Source organism: Taudactylus pleione, unplaced genomic scaffold, assembly GCF_031769625.1.
Source record: "Taudactylus pleione unplaced genomic scaffold, aTauple2 ptg000236l, whole genome shotgun sequence".
In the NCBI taxonomy this organism is placed as follows: Eukaryota; Metazoa; Chordata; class Amphibia; order Anura; family Myobatrachidae; genus Taudactylus; species Taudactylus pleione.
Window position 1 is genome coordinate 5,620,211 of NW_028284638.1, and position 14,596 is coordinate 5,634,806.

The 14,596-nt window shown below is 43.7% G+C and overlaps 1 protein-coding gene across 1 annotated transcript in view; it reads right to left on the minus strand.

Annotated features, from left to right (window-relative positions):
- The window catches only part of ARHGEF38 (Rho guanine nucleotide exchange factor 38), a 115,637-nt gene that overhangs the window by 79,935 nt on the left and 21,106 nt on the right, over window positions 1-14,596 (minus strand). The window contains exon 2 of the mRNA XM_088479478.1: window positions 4,860-5,047. Within this exon, the coding sequence (XP_088335604.1) occupies window positions 4,860-5,047 (188 nt within the window). The remainder of the gene's footprint in view (window positions 1-4,859; window positions 5,048-14,596) is intronic.

The window sequence follows — 14,596 nt, forward strand, 5'->3', positions numbered from 1 at the left end:
GGAGATGGGGACTGTGCTGTGAGGGGTGTGGGAGTCTATGCTGTGAGAGGAGAGGGGACTGTGCTGTGAGGGGGTATGTGCTGTGAGGGGTGAGGGGGACTGTACTATGAGGGGGGGTCTGTGCTGTGAGGGGTGAGGGGACTGCTGTAAGGGGTGAGGGGTCTGTGCTGTGAGGGGAGAGGGTGTCAATGCTGTGATGGGTGAGGGGGTCTGTGCTGTAAGGGAAGGGGGGTTTGTGCTGTGAGAGGAGAGAGGTGTTTGTGCTGTGGGGGAAGGGGGTCTTTGCTGTGGGGGAGGGGGTCTGTGCTGTGAGAGGAGAGGGGGACTGTGCTGTGAGGGGTGTGGGGGTCTATTCTGTGAGGGGACGGTTAGGTATAGTAGGAGAAGCTTTACAGGACCTGTGATGTCACAACCTAGTGACTCGCGACCAAACAGGAGGGCAAAGTTTGGACGGGGAAGGGGGGTCTCTGCTGTGAGAGGAGAGTGGGTCTGTGCTGTGAGGGGAGGTGGTATGTGCTGTGAGGAGAGAGGTGGTCTGTGCTGTGAGAGGAGAGGGGGTCTGTTCTGTAAAGGGAGGGGGTCTGTGTTGTGAGGGATGAGGAAGTCTGTGCTGTGAGAGCAGAGTGGGTCTGTGCTGCGAGGAGAGAGGGGTGCTGTGAGGAAAGAGAGGTGCTGTGAGACTGGCAGTGACGGGGGCAGTATGTGGTGCTCTGAGGAGGCAGTGATGTGTGCAGTATGTGGTGCTGTGAGGGGCAGTAAAGTGGGCAGTATGTGGAGCTGTGAGTGGGCAGTGAAGGGGACAGTATGTGGTGCTGTGAGGGGACAGTGAAGGGAGCAGTATGTGGTGCTGTAAAGTGGGCAGTAACTGGGTCAGTGTGTGTACTGTGGGGGGCTAAGTGTGCTATGGGGGGCAATGAGTGAGCTGGGATGGAGGTTAGTATGCTGAGTGAGTGAGTGATTGCTGTGAGAGGGCAGTGAGTCAGTGTGATATGGAATGAACTGGCAGTGAGAGCTAAAAGCTTAGTAAAAACAAGTGTATTATGCATACATAGCCGACGTTTTAAGGCCGTGGTGGACCTTTTCTTCAGGGTGCTGTACAGAGGCATGAATCAGGAATGAAAATATAGTGCTATGCAATGTTTGAGGGAGGGGGGCCCCAAAACTGGTAACTTGCCTGGGCCCCATGAGGTGTAAATCCGGCTCTGTTTCCAGGTAACGGCTTTGTGTACGAGGATATTTACAATTAGATAAATATTTGGATTGAAAAACATTCTTCATATAAGTAAAAATAATGTACAATGTATCTTTCTATCATGGTTTCTGTTCTAAACAGCTAGGGGAATATTTATTAAAGTGCGGGTTTTTAGAAGTGGAGATGTTGCCCATAGATTGACATGCTTTGGCAGTTTGGGGGCGGGAATAGGTTGACATCTAGCCCCCGTTTTCTGGGAGTGGCAAAGTCAGTGTCTGCGTCTCCCAATGCAGATTTACTGGCCTCGGCTAAGGAGCTGTGACGGCCATTCTGAGTAGCCTTAGGCTCACTTAGATGACTGATGGTCACAATGGTAATCCCATGCTGCAGCTTCGGACGCAGCGCTCGGATCTGCAATGTCATAATCTTTTGTCCTCAGATGCCTCCTGCGGCATTAGCACATTTAAGCATCTCTTCTGCGTCCAAAGACGATGCTCAGCATACAACCGTATGTGTTGTTGAACATGACTTATATTGTCATAGTTAACTTTGCTTTCTGAAAATTATGAAAAACTACAATTCACATGCAAAGTTGCTAACTTGAATAACTTAATAAACTATGCTGCTGAGACTAGTTTGTACTTAACAAACGAGAAACTGAAGGGGAAAGCTTTTGCAGGCTACGTCCGGAGTAGGAGATCTTTATGAGTGGAGGGGACTCCTCTTCTATTTTACTAATCATCTTCACTATAAAGGATTGAGCGTTAGCTCTGTTTTTCATTTTTATTATCTAGTGATTAGCTAACTTCTATGTAAAAGTTGGTACCTTTTTGGGTTATATATATGTTTTTATCCCTATAATATTTTAAAAAGATATAAAGATCTCTTCTATTTAATAAATATATATATTTTTTTTATCTTCATATAATATGTGTTCTGTAATAATCTTTGAGCGCTGCCTGTGATATATTATCATATTAGTTGTATTTAGTAATTTTCTGGTAATTCAGATTTACCTATTGGGTGGCTGCCTCATATAGTCTTATTTGTTTGACAGCATTCTTATGTACTTTATTGCGCCTAGTATTGATTATTTTTATATAGAACTTAATAAATGTATCTGTGTAGAGATTCACAGATGGGGGTGGGGTGGCGTGCCCTAGCTCAATAATTAGCAATGGTAAGATAAAGCTGCACAATAAATGTATTTGTTTTGTCATTTAGATGTCATATAAATACCAGTTTATATAATGAATTCACGTATCCACTAGCTATCAATATCCTTGCTGTCACTATGTTCCCTGTATCACCTTGCAGGCAGTGAAAGGCCTGGGAGATGGCTTTCACACTAACTATCATGTTACATAGAGCAGCCAATAGATGATGCCACTACCAATAAGGTGAAAGTCAACAATACAGGTAAAGTGATCTAAGCAATTTAATCTAAACCATCAATTTGTTCTGTTTAATATGAGCCAGCCATCTCTACCTTCCTGTATAGTGTGCACAGTATTTCCTCTGCTAAAACATTAGTGCTCTGCCTTCCAAATAATATTAATTCTAAGGATTATGAGGAAACCCAAGTTTTAGTAGACGGTTAATGGGAATAATACACTATACATTGTTCTATATATGAAGCAACATTTGTTTAGGTTTAAAAGAACACAAGTGCAAAAATGTTCCATGCTTAATTGTACCTATCACAGGGCAATGTATGTGCCAGGCAGAGAATTGTCTCCTACTTCTGATCTGGCTGATCACGCCCCCCAAAGTCATCATAAAAAGTTCTTACTAATGTCACAAATATCCCTTTCCTTACATTACATCCTCAAGCTGTATTTGAGTGGATTGTTGCCCCTCAATTAAATTGAAAGGAGAGCTCTAGAAGAAGTTATTTGTTGGGCACCACAGACGGTGTAATGGTTACCATTACTGCCTCACAGCATTGAGTTCAATTCCCACTACAGCCCTAACTGTGTGGAGTTTGTATATTCTCCCTGTGCTTGCGTGGGTTTACTCCGGGTACTCCGGTTTCCTCCCATACTCCAAAAATATACTGGTAGGTTAATTAGCTCCCAACAAAAATTTACCCTAGTGTGTATGTGTGTGCTTGTACATTGTAAGCTTCACTAGGGCAGGGAATGATGTGAATGGCCAAATATTCTCTGTAAAGTGCTGCAGAATATGTGTGCGCTATATAAATAACTGGTAATAAATAAATATATGTATTCCCTTTAGTCAAATACAAAGGGAAAAAGTATTTGTCCTTTTATATTTGTTAAGGAATCCTCCATTTTCAGTCTGTATTAACCAGACACACTCTTACAATGTACATATCCATATCCTGCACAGGGTTCCGTCCACAGCCATAGATATAACAGAAATGCTGTAGATATACCCAGCTTCACTCTTTATTTCCTCGCCTGTACTATTCACCTCCCATATCCTTTTGCTCATCCTCAAATATATGAAAAATGGTGGGCACACATAGGCACATGAAAACAGAATGTGGAGTATGGGATATGGTAACACTATAGGGTAGGATAGAAATGGTAAGTAATATTGTAGATTACTATACAGAGAGAGTGACTCATAGTGAAAAATGGTGCTACATGTGATAGATAATGATGTGGTTAGTGTGATGTCTGACTGGGTTGTAGTTATGAGACCGGCAAACCCGACAGTGTCATCCCGGCAAGGGATTTCACATAGGCGTTGAAATACCGATGCCTATGTTAATCCCGAAGACGGAACGCCGAAGGACGCCTGACCAATCGTCCTCTTGCCGGGTAAGTATGCACTTAGCCCGGGGATGGGGGGTTAGGTTTAGGGACCCCCGGGGGGACTTAGGGTTAGCCCCCCCCGGGGAAGGTTAGGCTTAGGCTAGGGAAACGGGGGGTTAGGGTTAGGCACTAGGGGGGAGGTTAGGGTTAGGCACCCCCCCGGGAGATTTAGGTTTAGGGTGTTGGGAGGGGGGGTTAGGTTTAGGCATCCCTGGGGGAGGTTAGGGTTAGGCACTAGGGGGGGAGGTTTGGGTTAGGCACCCCTAAGGGAGGGTTAGGGTTAGAGGGGGGAGAGCGGAGGGTTAGTATGCTTACAGGCACCCGTCGGGATCTCCATCTGTTGGTCTCTCACTGTCGGGATTAGAACCGGCGGCTATTAAACCGTCGGAATTTCAATCCCGTTTGGATCATTGGGAGCTGTGTGTGATGTGATTACTGGGGGAAGTGTAATATGGATAAGGATTGTAAATAAGAGTAAGGATTATTGCATATAAAATAACATGGAGATGTGGTATATTTAGAATGATATGAAGAGTTCTCTGATGCATATATGACGAAGTAGAGTTTATGTAATATGTGTAATAATTTGTGCTGAAAGCAATTAAGCTTTTAGTGTGCATAGTATGTATTGGAAGTGTGTATAGTTTGTTCCGAAAGTTGCACTGTGCCTACAGATAGAGAAGTCGGTGCACTAAAACCTTGCACTAGTAGTTTTATGCAAGAATTTCTGAATAACTACTTTCACTTAAAACCACACCCAGCCAATATATCAGACATTTTAAATTTTGTAGATAATTCAACATCACATTGTTTTTTCCTCCAATCTATAAGACATAAGTGTGGTTTTATATAAGTGGGGAAAACAGAAACAATCCAACACTTACATGGTGCTTTCTGAGTGGTTCAACGACTTCTCTGATGCAGAGTTCCAGGTCATGCAGATAATCTTTTTCTGTCTGAATCAGCTCTCCAATAATCTTTGCCCTCTTATTCATTTTTCTTATCCGCAGCTCCTCCGTGTCTTGCATTGGAGATGTCGGAGCAGATGCTGCAACACTGGGGGCCATCTTTTCTATTGTAAGTTAAGGGAAAACCCAGTCAAAATATATATCACAGGTAAAATTCCATTCCTTACTCCCTCTATACATATATACATTCTCTCTCTATGTATGTATTTATGTATAAACACACACACATATATATATATATATATATATATATATATACACACACACAGTATATACATATATATATATATATATATAAATAAAAAAAACAATTGATGGCATAGTGCATATTGGATTGTTAGGAGTAATATAAACTAAGAAGACCATTATTCCATTCAGTGTGTGAGCTGTAATATTAATAATGCTGGATACTACGTATGTTGATAATGTCATTTCTGATCAATTATGACTCAGTGATGTGTCACAGAGGATTAGCAATGGCAATGGACCACCGCTGCCACCACACTATGCCGCACATGATGAGGGATGCCTGCTTCTTATGACCACAAAAGTACAGCTCAGCCTGTGCAGCAGTTAGAGTATAATGATAGCTTCTAAGGGTGGTGCCAAATGGGCGCTTTACATGCTACACTTTAACATCTTTGAATAGTGTTATTGCTCATAGCAATCAATTGTTCCCAGGATCCCTTAAAGTGTTTACACTCTGAAAAAGACTGCATACATTGGGCCTGATTCTGAGTTAGAAGCATCATTCGCACATGGCAGCCTACTTCCTTATGCTAATGCCAATATCCGCATGTGTATACTAAAAATCTGTGTCTGCATATAGATGCCTATCCTGCCCACTGTCTTACATCTGCCATCATCAGTATCTGGACTTACACCACCACCTACCCCATGCTGGGTGCAAAAGATCCGACTGAAACATACATACTTATTTTATATTACTCCTAATCATCCAATATACACTATGCGATAAATTGTTATATTAACAATCTATGTTTACTATTTCTGTTGCAGTCAAAAAGCTAACATTCAGAATGTCAACACCTGATTGTCGACATGGTCAAAATAATGACATGTACAAAATGCCGACATTCACAATGTTAACGCTGATATAATGTCGACATTGTCCGAATGTTGATAGCTATTATGTCGACAGTCAATTTTAGGGCTACAATTAGATTGGGGTTAGAGTCAAGCCAGTGGCAGTTCCAGAGGTGAGACTGCAGTACAGTCCAAAATTCAAATAGGGGAGCCACACCAACTGCCACCCCAAACGCTTCCAAACATCGCCGACCGGGACTCACTGGCAGTTGGTACGACTCCCCATATTTGAATTTTGGACTGTGCTGCGGCCTTACCTCTGGACCCTCCACTTGGCTAAGCTGCGGATTAGGGTTGCATTCAAGATGAATTAAAATTGCATTGTCGACATGCCAAAATATCTACATTCTGTCTATGTCGACATTCTGCAAAAAAACAGTATGTGATTATAACCATGTTGACATTTGTAAATGTCAACATACTGCTTCTTAACCTAATGTCCATGTAGACATTCTGGTGTTGACATTATGAATATGGACTTTTCATACCACACCCAATAAAATATACTTTAGTTAGGGTGCATACACACCAGGACGATATCGGCACGATTTGGCGTATCGGCACGACAAGTCGTGTATATCGCCTAGTGTGTATGCACAATTGCGCGCTCCCGCTGGTCGCATGCATTATCGCGTGATTGGCCGTGCTGCACAGTCAATCACACGATATCTCAAATGCGGAGCAATACATATTAATGAAGGATGGAACAAGTAATTGTTCCATCGTTCATTAAATTGTGCAGTGTGTACCGGCAATCATGCGATGTCCAGGGTGAAAGCAAATCGCCCTGAACGGTCATTTAGGTGTGTACCCAGCCTTACTTTAGAGTTTGCAGGCTGCATGGGGCAGACATTTGTTCAATTCACAATTGTCATGCTAATGTTATTTTCTGTATCCTTACAGCCTAAGCCTAAACCGGAAAGTACATTTCAGCATTGGAATATGTTTCAAATAGCAAGAAGGGTAATACTGCAACATATGTCCTCGGGTGATATGAGCTCATATTTTCCGACACAATGTACAGTAGTACAATGTAAGTGTTTTTTTTTATTTTTGAGTCATCTGACTTCCTAGCCACACCAACTAAGTTGTCTGATGTTACTTAGCTAAATAAACTTTTTGTTAATATTTAGAATTTTATTATGTTACCGCTATTGCCTGAAAAGACATTAAAATTTATTAAATCTATGATTTAGCCAAAGTAGTACAATACTGAGCCAAATATCAGCAACTTGATAGTAAGAAAACTAGATTAGCAATTGCACAAATGTGCCTGAAAATGACCATTAAGGCAAAGCAGTGTTATGATGTTTTGTTTCCTAGAACATGGCATTTCTAAACATATAATGTTCCCATTTCATGCAGTAACTCCAGATCAATAAAGCTGTTCTTTTACTATTAAGTGCATTATTCTGGAACTTTGAAAACAACCAACTTTTGAAAAGATAGATTGGTTATGTAATGTCAAAACCTGTCATTTCGTGATAATTTATTCTACTGGTGATGCATGATAATACATGTTAATATGGTAAATTTCAGTTAGTTACACTGATCATATATCCAATTATTCAAGTTTTTGGACTTTAAAAGAGATGTGTCATAATAGAAAGGAGGTATAGTGCTGTCTGTTGGTGTGTAGGTATGGATTGGGCACTTGAATTTTCTCTTCAAATGTTGTGAGGTATGTATTAATTAATACATATGCTGATAAGGGATCTCTGTTTAACATACAGCCAGTTTCAGACACATTCTAACTTTAGTGTGGATATATTCCAGTTCTGACACTCTTGTGTTTGTATACAAAAATAGTTACATCTACACCTGTTTTTATTTATTTATTTAGAATGAAGGTTTCAGTTCCTTGTTTTATAAAATAACTTCAGCTATGATTGCAGAGAATAACTGTTTTGTGTATTGATCAGCCTGGAGGTCAGGAGGAGAAATTGTTTGGGAGACACAGAGGTACCGGTGGTAGGAGCAAAGGGGGCAGGTACTACTTACCCGGGCCTGGGCCTGTTGGAGGAACCCGGTGGGGCCCAGGTCAGCTGCTACTGTGCGCACATGGGACCTAATTCACAGATGGACGCTAATGCAATCGTAGCAGAGTTTTTGCACCAAAACCAGCTGCGCAAATATGCAAATGTTTCCAAAGCTTACCCGTGCATAGGGACATCCACTGCTGCCTTCTCATATCTGTCTGACGTCATGCACCAGCGTAAATATCGGTAACATCGACGTAGATCGGGCAGCCATGCAGCATATGCAACGTCTGACCTGTCTGAAACACAGTGTCTCTCCTGACACGTAGAGAGCGCTCATGCTGTGAAGGAGACTGCAGTGCCTAATTTATGCACGCCTATGAAATGGCGTTTAAACGCTCAGATACGTCTGCGTTTGCCTAACCACCCCCCGTTACCTCCCCCAAACGCTGACTACCTGTCACTCACTTTACGATCAAATCCTCTGTGTGAACTTAGTTGCACAACAATCACTGCACCTGCATAGGGCGGCTTACATGCATGCACAATGGCAAACAATCGCTCGATCTGTGTAAATATGAGCATTGTGTACATCTCTGAATCAGGCCCATAGTATTTTACATGGGTTTTTTTTCTGGGGGTCTCGGCCACACCTCCAGGATTTGCCGTAGCCCCACAGTATCACCCAGGCCCCGCAGTAGTCTCAGGAGTCCCAGGGAGAGATACAGTTGTGAGCGATGGCAATGCAGTGCCTGTTGGGTGAAGGGTCTTAGTGGGCAGTAACAATACCAATATCCCCTAAAGGTACACGGGAGAATTAGCAATGTTAGGCTACTGTATACTACTATAATGTGCGCATCTGAACATTATGCAGGCTCTTCGCAGAGGGTTGAATCTCCCCTTTTATGTGTTATTTTCTGCATTATGCTGTGCAGACACGGGAGCCCCTACAGAGATAAATGCAAGTTGTAGTTTATTTTTCTTTTTGTGTTGCATGTCTTTTTTTCCAGGCAACTTGCACTTACAACTCCCTACAACAAGGGGGCTGGGTCAAAGTTGGAGGGGATATGTAGACGCAACTAAAGAACTGTAAGAGTGTGTTGTGGGCGTGTTGACTTGAATTGCAACCAAAATGGCTACCTGAAAGACGCATTTGCACCTTAGCTGGTCACATCTGATTTGTCCAAAACGTCAACGACACACCCAATAATGCAAATGAGATAAACTGCTGCTGCTGTGACTAAAAGCAGGATTACACTGTACTGTAACAACATAAAGTATGTTTACTACTCTGTTTGGAAGGGGATGGCTGCCCATATGTTTATTAGTGGGGACTTGTTTATTTTGCAGTTCACAGGCTCCAAGTGATCGATACTTTCCTGCCATTCACTATAACTTGTAATGAGCTGTGTGCTGTGTTTTGGGCCATTTCTGTACTCACAATGAAGCCACATTTCTGTCACAATCTGGTACACTTGCTCCTGTTACATGTGGTGGGAGCTGCATGTGCTACATTTACGTGCGTCTCTGAATAAGGTGCACAATACCTAATGGCACCCGTAACACACTAACTTTTGAGCTGTAATGAGCTTTTCCTGTTAAACAGGACTATTACATGGAATGATAAGATTCTATACTTGTGCTTCTACTAATGGTACCTGGTTTTAAACCACTCCAGAATCGCCTACCTTACAGTTAAGGTTTGCAGTATAAACACAAGGGTGTTGTTGGGTAACTTCCCATTTGAAGGGATTTCAGTAGCTTATAAAGCAACAATGTTAAATGCTTCAAACAAACAGTTATACAAGAATTGAATTGTATGTTACATTATTTATTTATGTGTAGCACTAGTATTTGCTCTCCCTAGTCCAGCATTACTCATTATATTTGCTACAAAACGCTCTTCTTCCATTACTCTTACTTGCAGTTGTAGTAACCCTGGCTGTATTACTTGATTGATATTACCAATACATTTGTATGCGGATTTGGAATGTTTATTTATATAACAACACCAATTACGTAGCACTGTACAGAGGATATTTGTTATTCACATTCGGTCTGGCCCTATTGTCTGAATTCAATTAGCCTACCTGTACTGTATATTTTCGTGTAGGAGGAAATCAGGGGCACCTAGAGGCTGCACTTATTTTAGATGTGGAATAAGACTTTTCCAGTATATGTGGACTAACTATTCACCGCTAGTACATCATTACAAACGCTAACATGAGCGCTACATGTTGAGCCATAGCTGTGCTACCTCTTTTCAAGCAGTTCTAGAAGTTATCTCTAAGCACAATAAGCCCTATTTTCTAGTTTCAAAGCAGTTTGTCTCAGACCCAGAGCATTAGGAGTGTGCCCCAGAGCATTAGAAATGCGTCCCAGAGCATTAGAAATGCGCCCCAGAGCATTAGGAATGCGCCCCAGAGCATTAGGAATGCGTCCCAGAGCATTAGGAATGCGCCCCAGAGCATTAGGAATGTGCCCCAGAGCATTAGAAATGTGTCCCAGAGCATTAGGAATGCGCCCCAGAGCATTAGAAATGTGTCCCAGAGCATTAGGAATGCGCCCCAGAGCATTAGAAATGTGTCCCAGAGCATTAGGAATGTGAATGCCGCCAGAGCATTAGAAATGTGTCCCAGAGCATTAGGAATGTGCCTCAGAGCATTAGGAATGGGTCCCAGAGCATTAGAAATGTGCCCCAGAGCATTAGAAATGTGTCCCAGAGCATTAGGAATGCACCCCAGAGCATTAGGAATGCACCCCAGAGCATTAGGAATGTGCCCCAGAGCATTAGGAATGTGTCCCAGAGCATTAGGAATGTGCCCCAGAGCATTAGAAATGTGTCCCAGAGCATTAGAAATGTGCCCCAGAGCATTAGAAATGTGTCCCAGAGCATTAGGAATGCGCCCCAGAGCATTAGAAATGTGTCCCAGAGCATTAGGAATGTGCCCCAGAGCATTAGGAATGTGCCCCAGAGCATTAGAAATGCATCCCAGAGCATTAGAAATGCGTCCCAGAGCATTAGGAATGCGCCCCAGAGCATTAGAAATGAGTCCCAGAGCATTAGAAATGCGCCCCAGAGCATTAGGAATACGCCCCAGAGCATTAGAAATGTGTCCCAGAGCATTAGGAATGTGAATGCCGCCAGAGCATTAGAAATGTGTCCCAGAGCATTAGGAATGTGCCTCAGAGCATTAGGAATGGGTCCCAGAGCATTAGAAATGTGCCCCAGAGCATTAGAAATGTGTCCCAGAGCATTAGGAATGCACCCCAGAGCATTAGGAATGCACCCCAGAGCATTAGGAATGTGCCCCAGAGCATTAGGAATGTGTCCCAGAGCATTAGGAATGTGCCCCAGAGCATTAGAAATGTGTCCCAGAGCATTAGAAATGTGCCCCAGAGCATTAGAAATGTGTCCCAGAGCATTAGGAATGCGCCCCAGAGCATTAGAAATGTGTCCCAGAGCATTAGGAATGTGCCCCAGAGCATTAGGAATGTGCCCCAGAGCATTAGAAATGCATCCCAGAGCATTAGAAATGCGTCCCAGAGCATTAGGAATGCGCCCCAGAGCATTAGAAATGAGTCCCAGAGCATTAGAAATGCGCCCCAGAGCATTAGGAATACGCCCCAGAGCATTAGGAATGCGTCCCAGAGCATTAGAAATGCGTCCCAGAGCATTAGGAATGCGCCCCAGAGCATTAGGAATGCGTCCCAGAGCATTAGGAATGCACCCCAGAGCATTAGGAATGCGTCCCAGAGCATTAGAAATGCGCCCCAGAGCATTAGAAATGCGCCCCAGAGCATTAGGAAAGTGCCCCAGAGCATTAGAAATGCGTCCCAGAGCATTAGAAATGCGCCCCCGAGCATTAGGAATGTGTCCCAGAGCATTAGGAATGTGCCCCAGAGCATTAGGAATGAGCCCCAGAGCATTAGGAATGCGTCCCAGAGCATTAGGAATGCGCCCCAGAGCATTAGGAATGCGCCCCAGAGCATTAGGAATGTGAATGCCGCCAGAGCATTAGAAATGTGTCCCAGAGCATTAGGAATGTGCCCCAGAGCATTAGGAATGTGCCCCAGAGCATTAGGAATGTGCCCCAGAGCATTAGAAATGCGTCCCAGAGCATTAGAAATGCGTCCCAGAGCATTAGGAATGCGCCCCAGAGCATTAGAAATGAGTCCCAGAGCATTAGAAATGCGCCCCAGAGCATTAGGAATACGCCCCAGAGCATTAGGAATGCGTCCCAGAGCATTAGAAATGCGTCCCAGAGCATTAGGAATGCGCCCCAGAGCATTAGGAATGCGTCCCAGAGCATTAGGAATGCACCCCAGAGCATTAGGAATGCGTCCCAGAGCATTAGAAATGCGCCCCAGAGCATTAGAAATGCGCCCCAGAGCATTAGAAATGCGCCCCAGAGCATTAGGAAAGTGCCCCAGAGCATTAGAAATGCGTCCCAGAGCATTAGAAATGCGCCCCCGAGCATTAGGAATGTGTCCCAGAGCATTAGGAATGTGCCCCAGAGCATTAGGAATGAGCCCCAGAGCATTAGGAATGCGTCCCAGAGCATTAGGAATGCACCCCAGAGCATTAGGAATGCATCCCAGAGCATTAGGAATGCGCCCCAGAGCATTAGGAATGCGCCCCAGAGCATTAGAAATGTGTCCCAGAGCATTAGGAATGCGCCCCAGAGCATTAGAAATGTGTCCCAGAGCATTAGGAATGTGAATGCCGCCAGAGCATTAGAAATGTGTCCCAGAGCATTAGGAATGTGCCTCAGAGCATTAGGAATGGGTCCCAGAGCATTAGAAATGTGCCCCAGAGCATTAGAAATGTGTCCCAGAGCATTAGGAATGCGCCCCAGAGCATTAGAAATGCGCCCCAGAGCATTAGAAATGCGTCCCAGAGCATTAGTAATATGTCCCAGAGCATTAGAAATGTGCCCCAGAGCATTAGGAATGTGCCCCAGAGCATTAGAAATGCGCCCCAGAGCATTAGGTATGCGCCCCAGAGCATTAGAAATGTGTCCCAGAGCATTAGAAATGCCACCAGAGCATTAGGAATGTGCCCCCAGAGCATTAGGAATGCGCCCCAGAGCATTAGAAATGCGTCCCAGAGCACTAGAAATGCGCCCCAGAGCATTAGGAATGCGCCCCAGAGCATTAGGAATGCGCCCCAGAGCATTAGGAATGTGCCTCAGAGCATTAGAAATGTGTCCCACAGCATTAGGAATGTGCCCCAGTGCATTAGGAATGTGCCCCAGAGCATAAGGAAAGTGCCCCAGAGCATTAGGAATGTGTGGTTAGTGACATGTGGTTAGTGATTGGTAACATGCTAGAATATGACTTAGTGGTGAGATGAGAGGGATGCACCTGTGTCAGTTGCATGATTATCAGTGAAGTGTAAATATCCATAAAATATAGCATACATTTCACTGTACACCTTATTGCCCATACTTTCACATGTATTTACAATCAGTGTTATTATGTCTATTGCTAATTACGACCAATTATTGTAGAAAGAGATAGATTAAGACTTGCCCTAGACATTGTAATTCAAAACTCATTTGCCTCCACATAATTGGCATTTATTGAATTGTATAGAGGGGATGGGTACGGGATGCCGGCGCTCTGGTTCCTGGCGATCAAAATCCCAATGTCAGCATCCTGATAGGGTTAGGATAGCGACACCTGTCAGTAGGTATCCTAATCCTCCCCCTCACCCTCCCCCTAACCCTCCCATCCCAGTGCATGAACCTAACCTCTCCCCTAGTGACTAAACCTAACCTCCCCCTTCCTGCACCCTCCCCCCTTAGTGCCTAACCCTAACACTCCCCCTAGTGCCTTACCCTAACCCAGTGGTTCCCAAACTGTGCGCCGTGGCACCCTGGGGTGCCTCAGGTTGGTGTTCCAAAACCAAATAAAATTATTTATGGTCAATGTAATGTAAATATGTGAATAAACTGAAGTGCAACCCTGTCCACCACCACATAACTGAACCTAAGGATGACAGGTAAGCACAATTTACTTTACTACATTGTTTTCTGAATTTCTCAACAACTAACTTTTGCCTTAGGGGTGCCGTGAAAACAATGTTGATACTCCGTGATTCAAACAAGTTTGAGAACCACTGCCCTATCCCCTAACACTAACCCTCCCACCAACCCCACTACTTACCTTCGGGATGCCAGCGGTCGGGATGCCGGCACCCTGTGTTAGGCCTCCGGCGCCAAGATTATAACTGCCAGCATCCCCTGTTTCGGGATACTGAACGTATCCCATATAGAGAAAGCATAATGAACACGCAGAGTACATGCTACAGTAAAATATTGTCAACCACATCAGAAAATATTCTGTATAGCTGCATTTTTTAGCAACGTAAATGAACCCAAAATATTTTGAACAGACTTTTTAAGAAACTCGTTGTAGAATTGACATGAAAATTTGTAAAAAGAAAACAATATGTAGGAAATTACCATATATAATTTAACAAGCAATATAAAGAACTGTATTGTGCCTATGGGCAATATTACAGATCCAGGCCCCAAACACTCAGTTACAATGTGGGCAGTC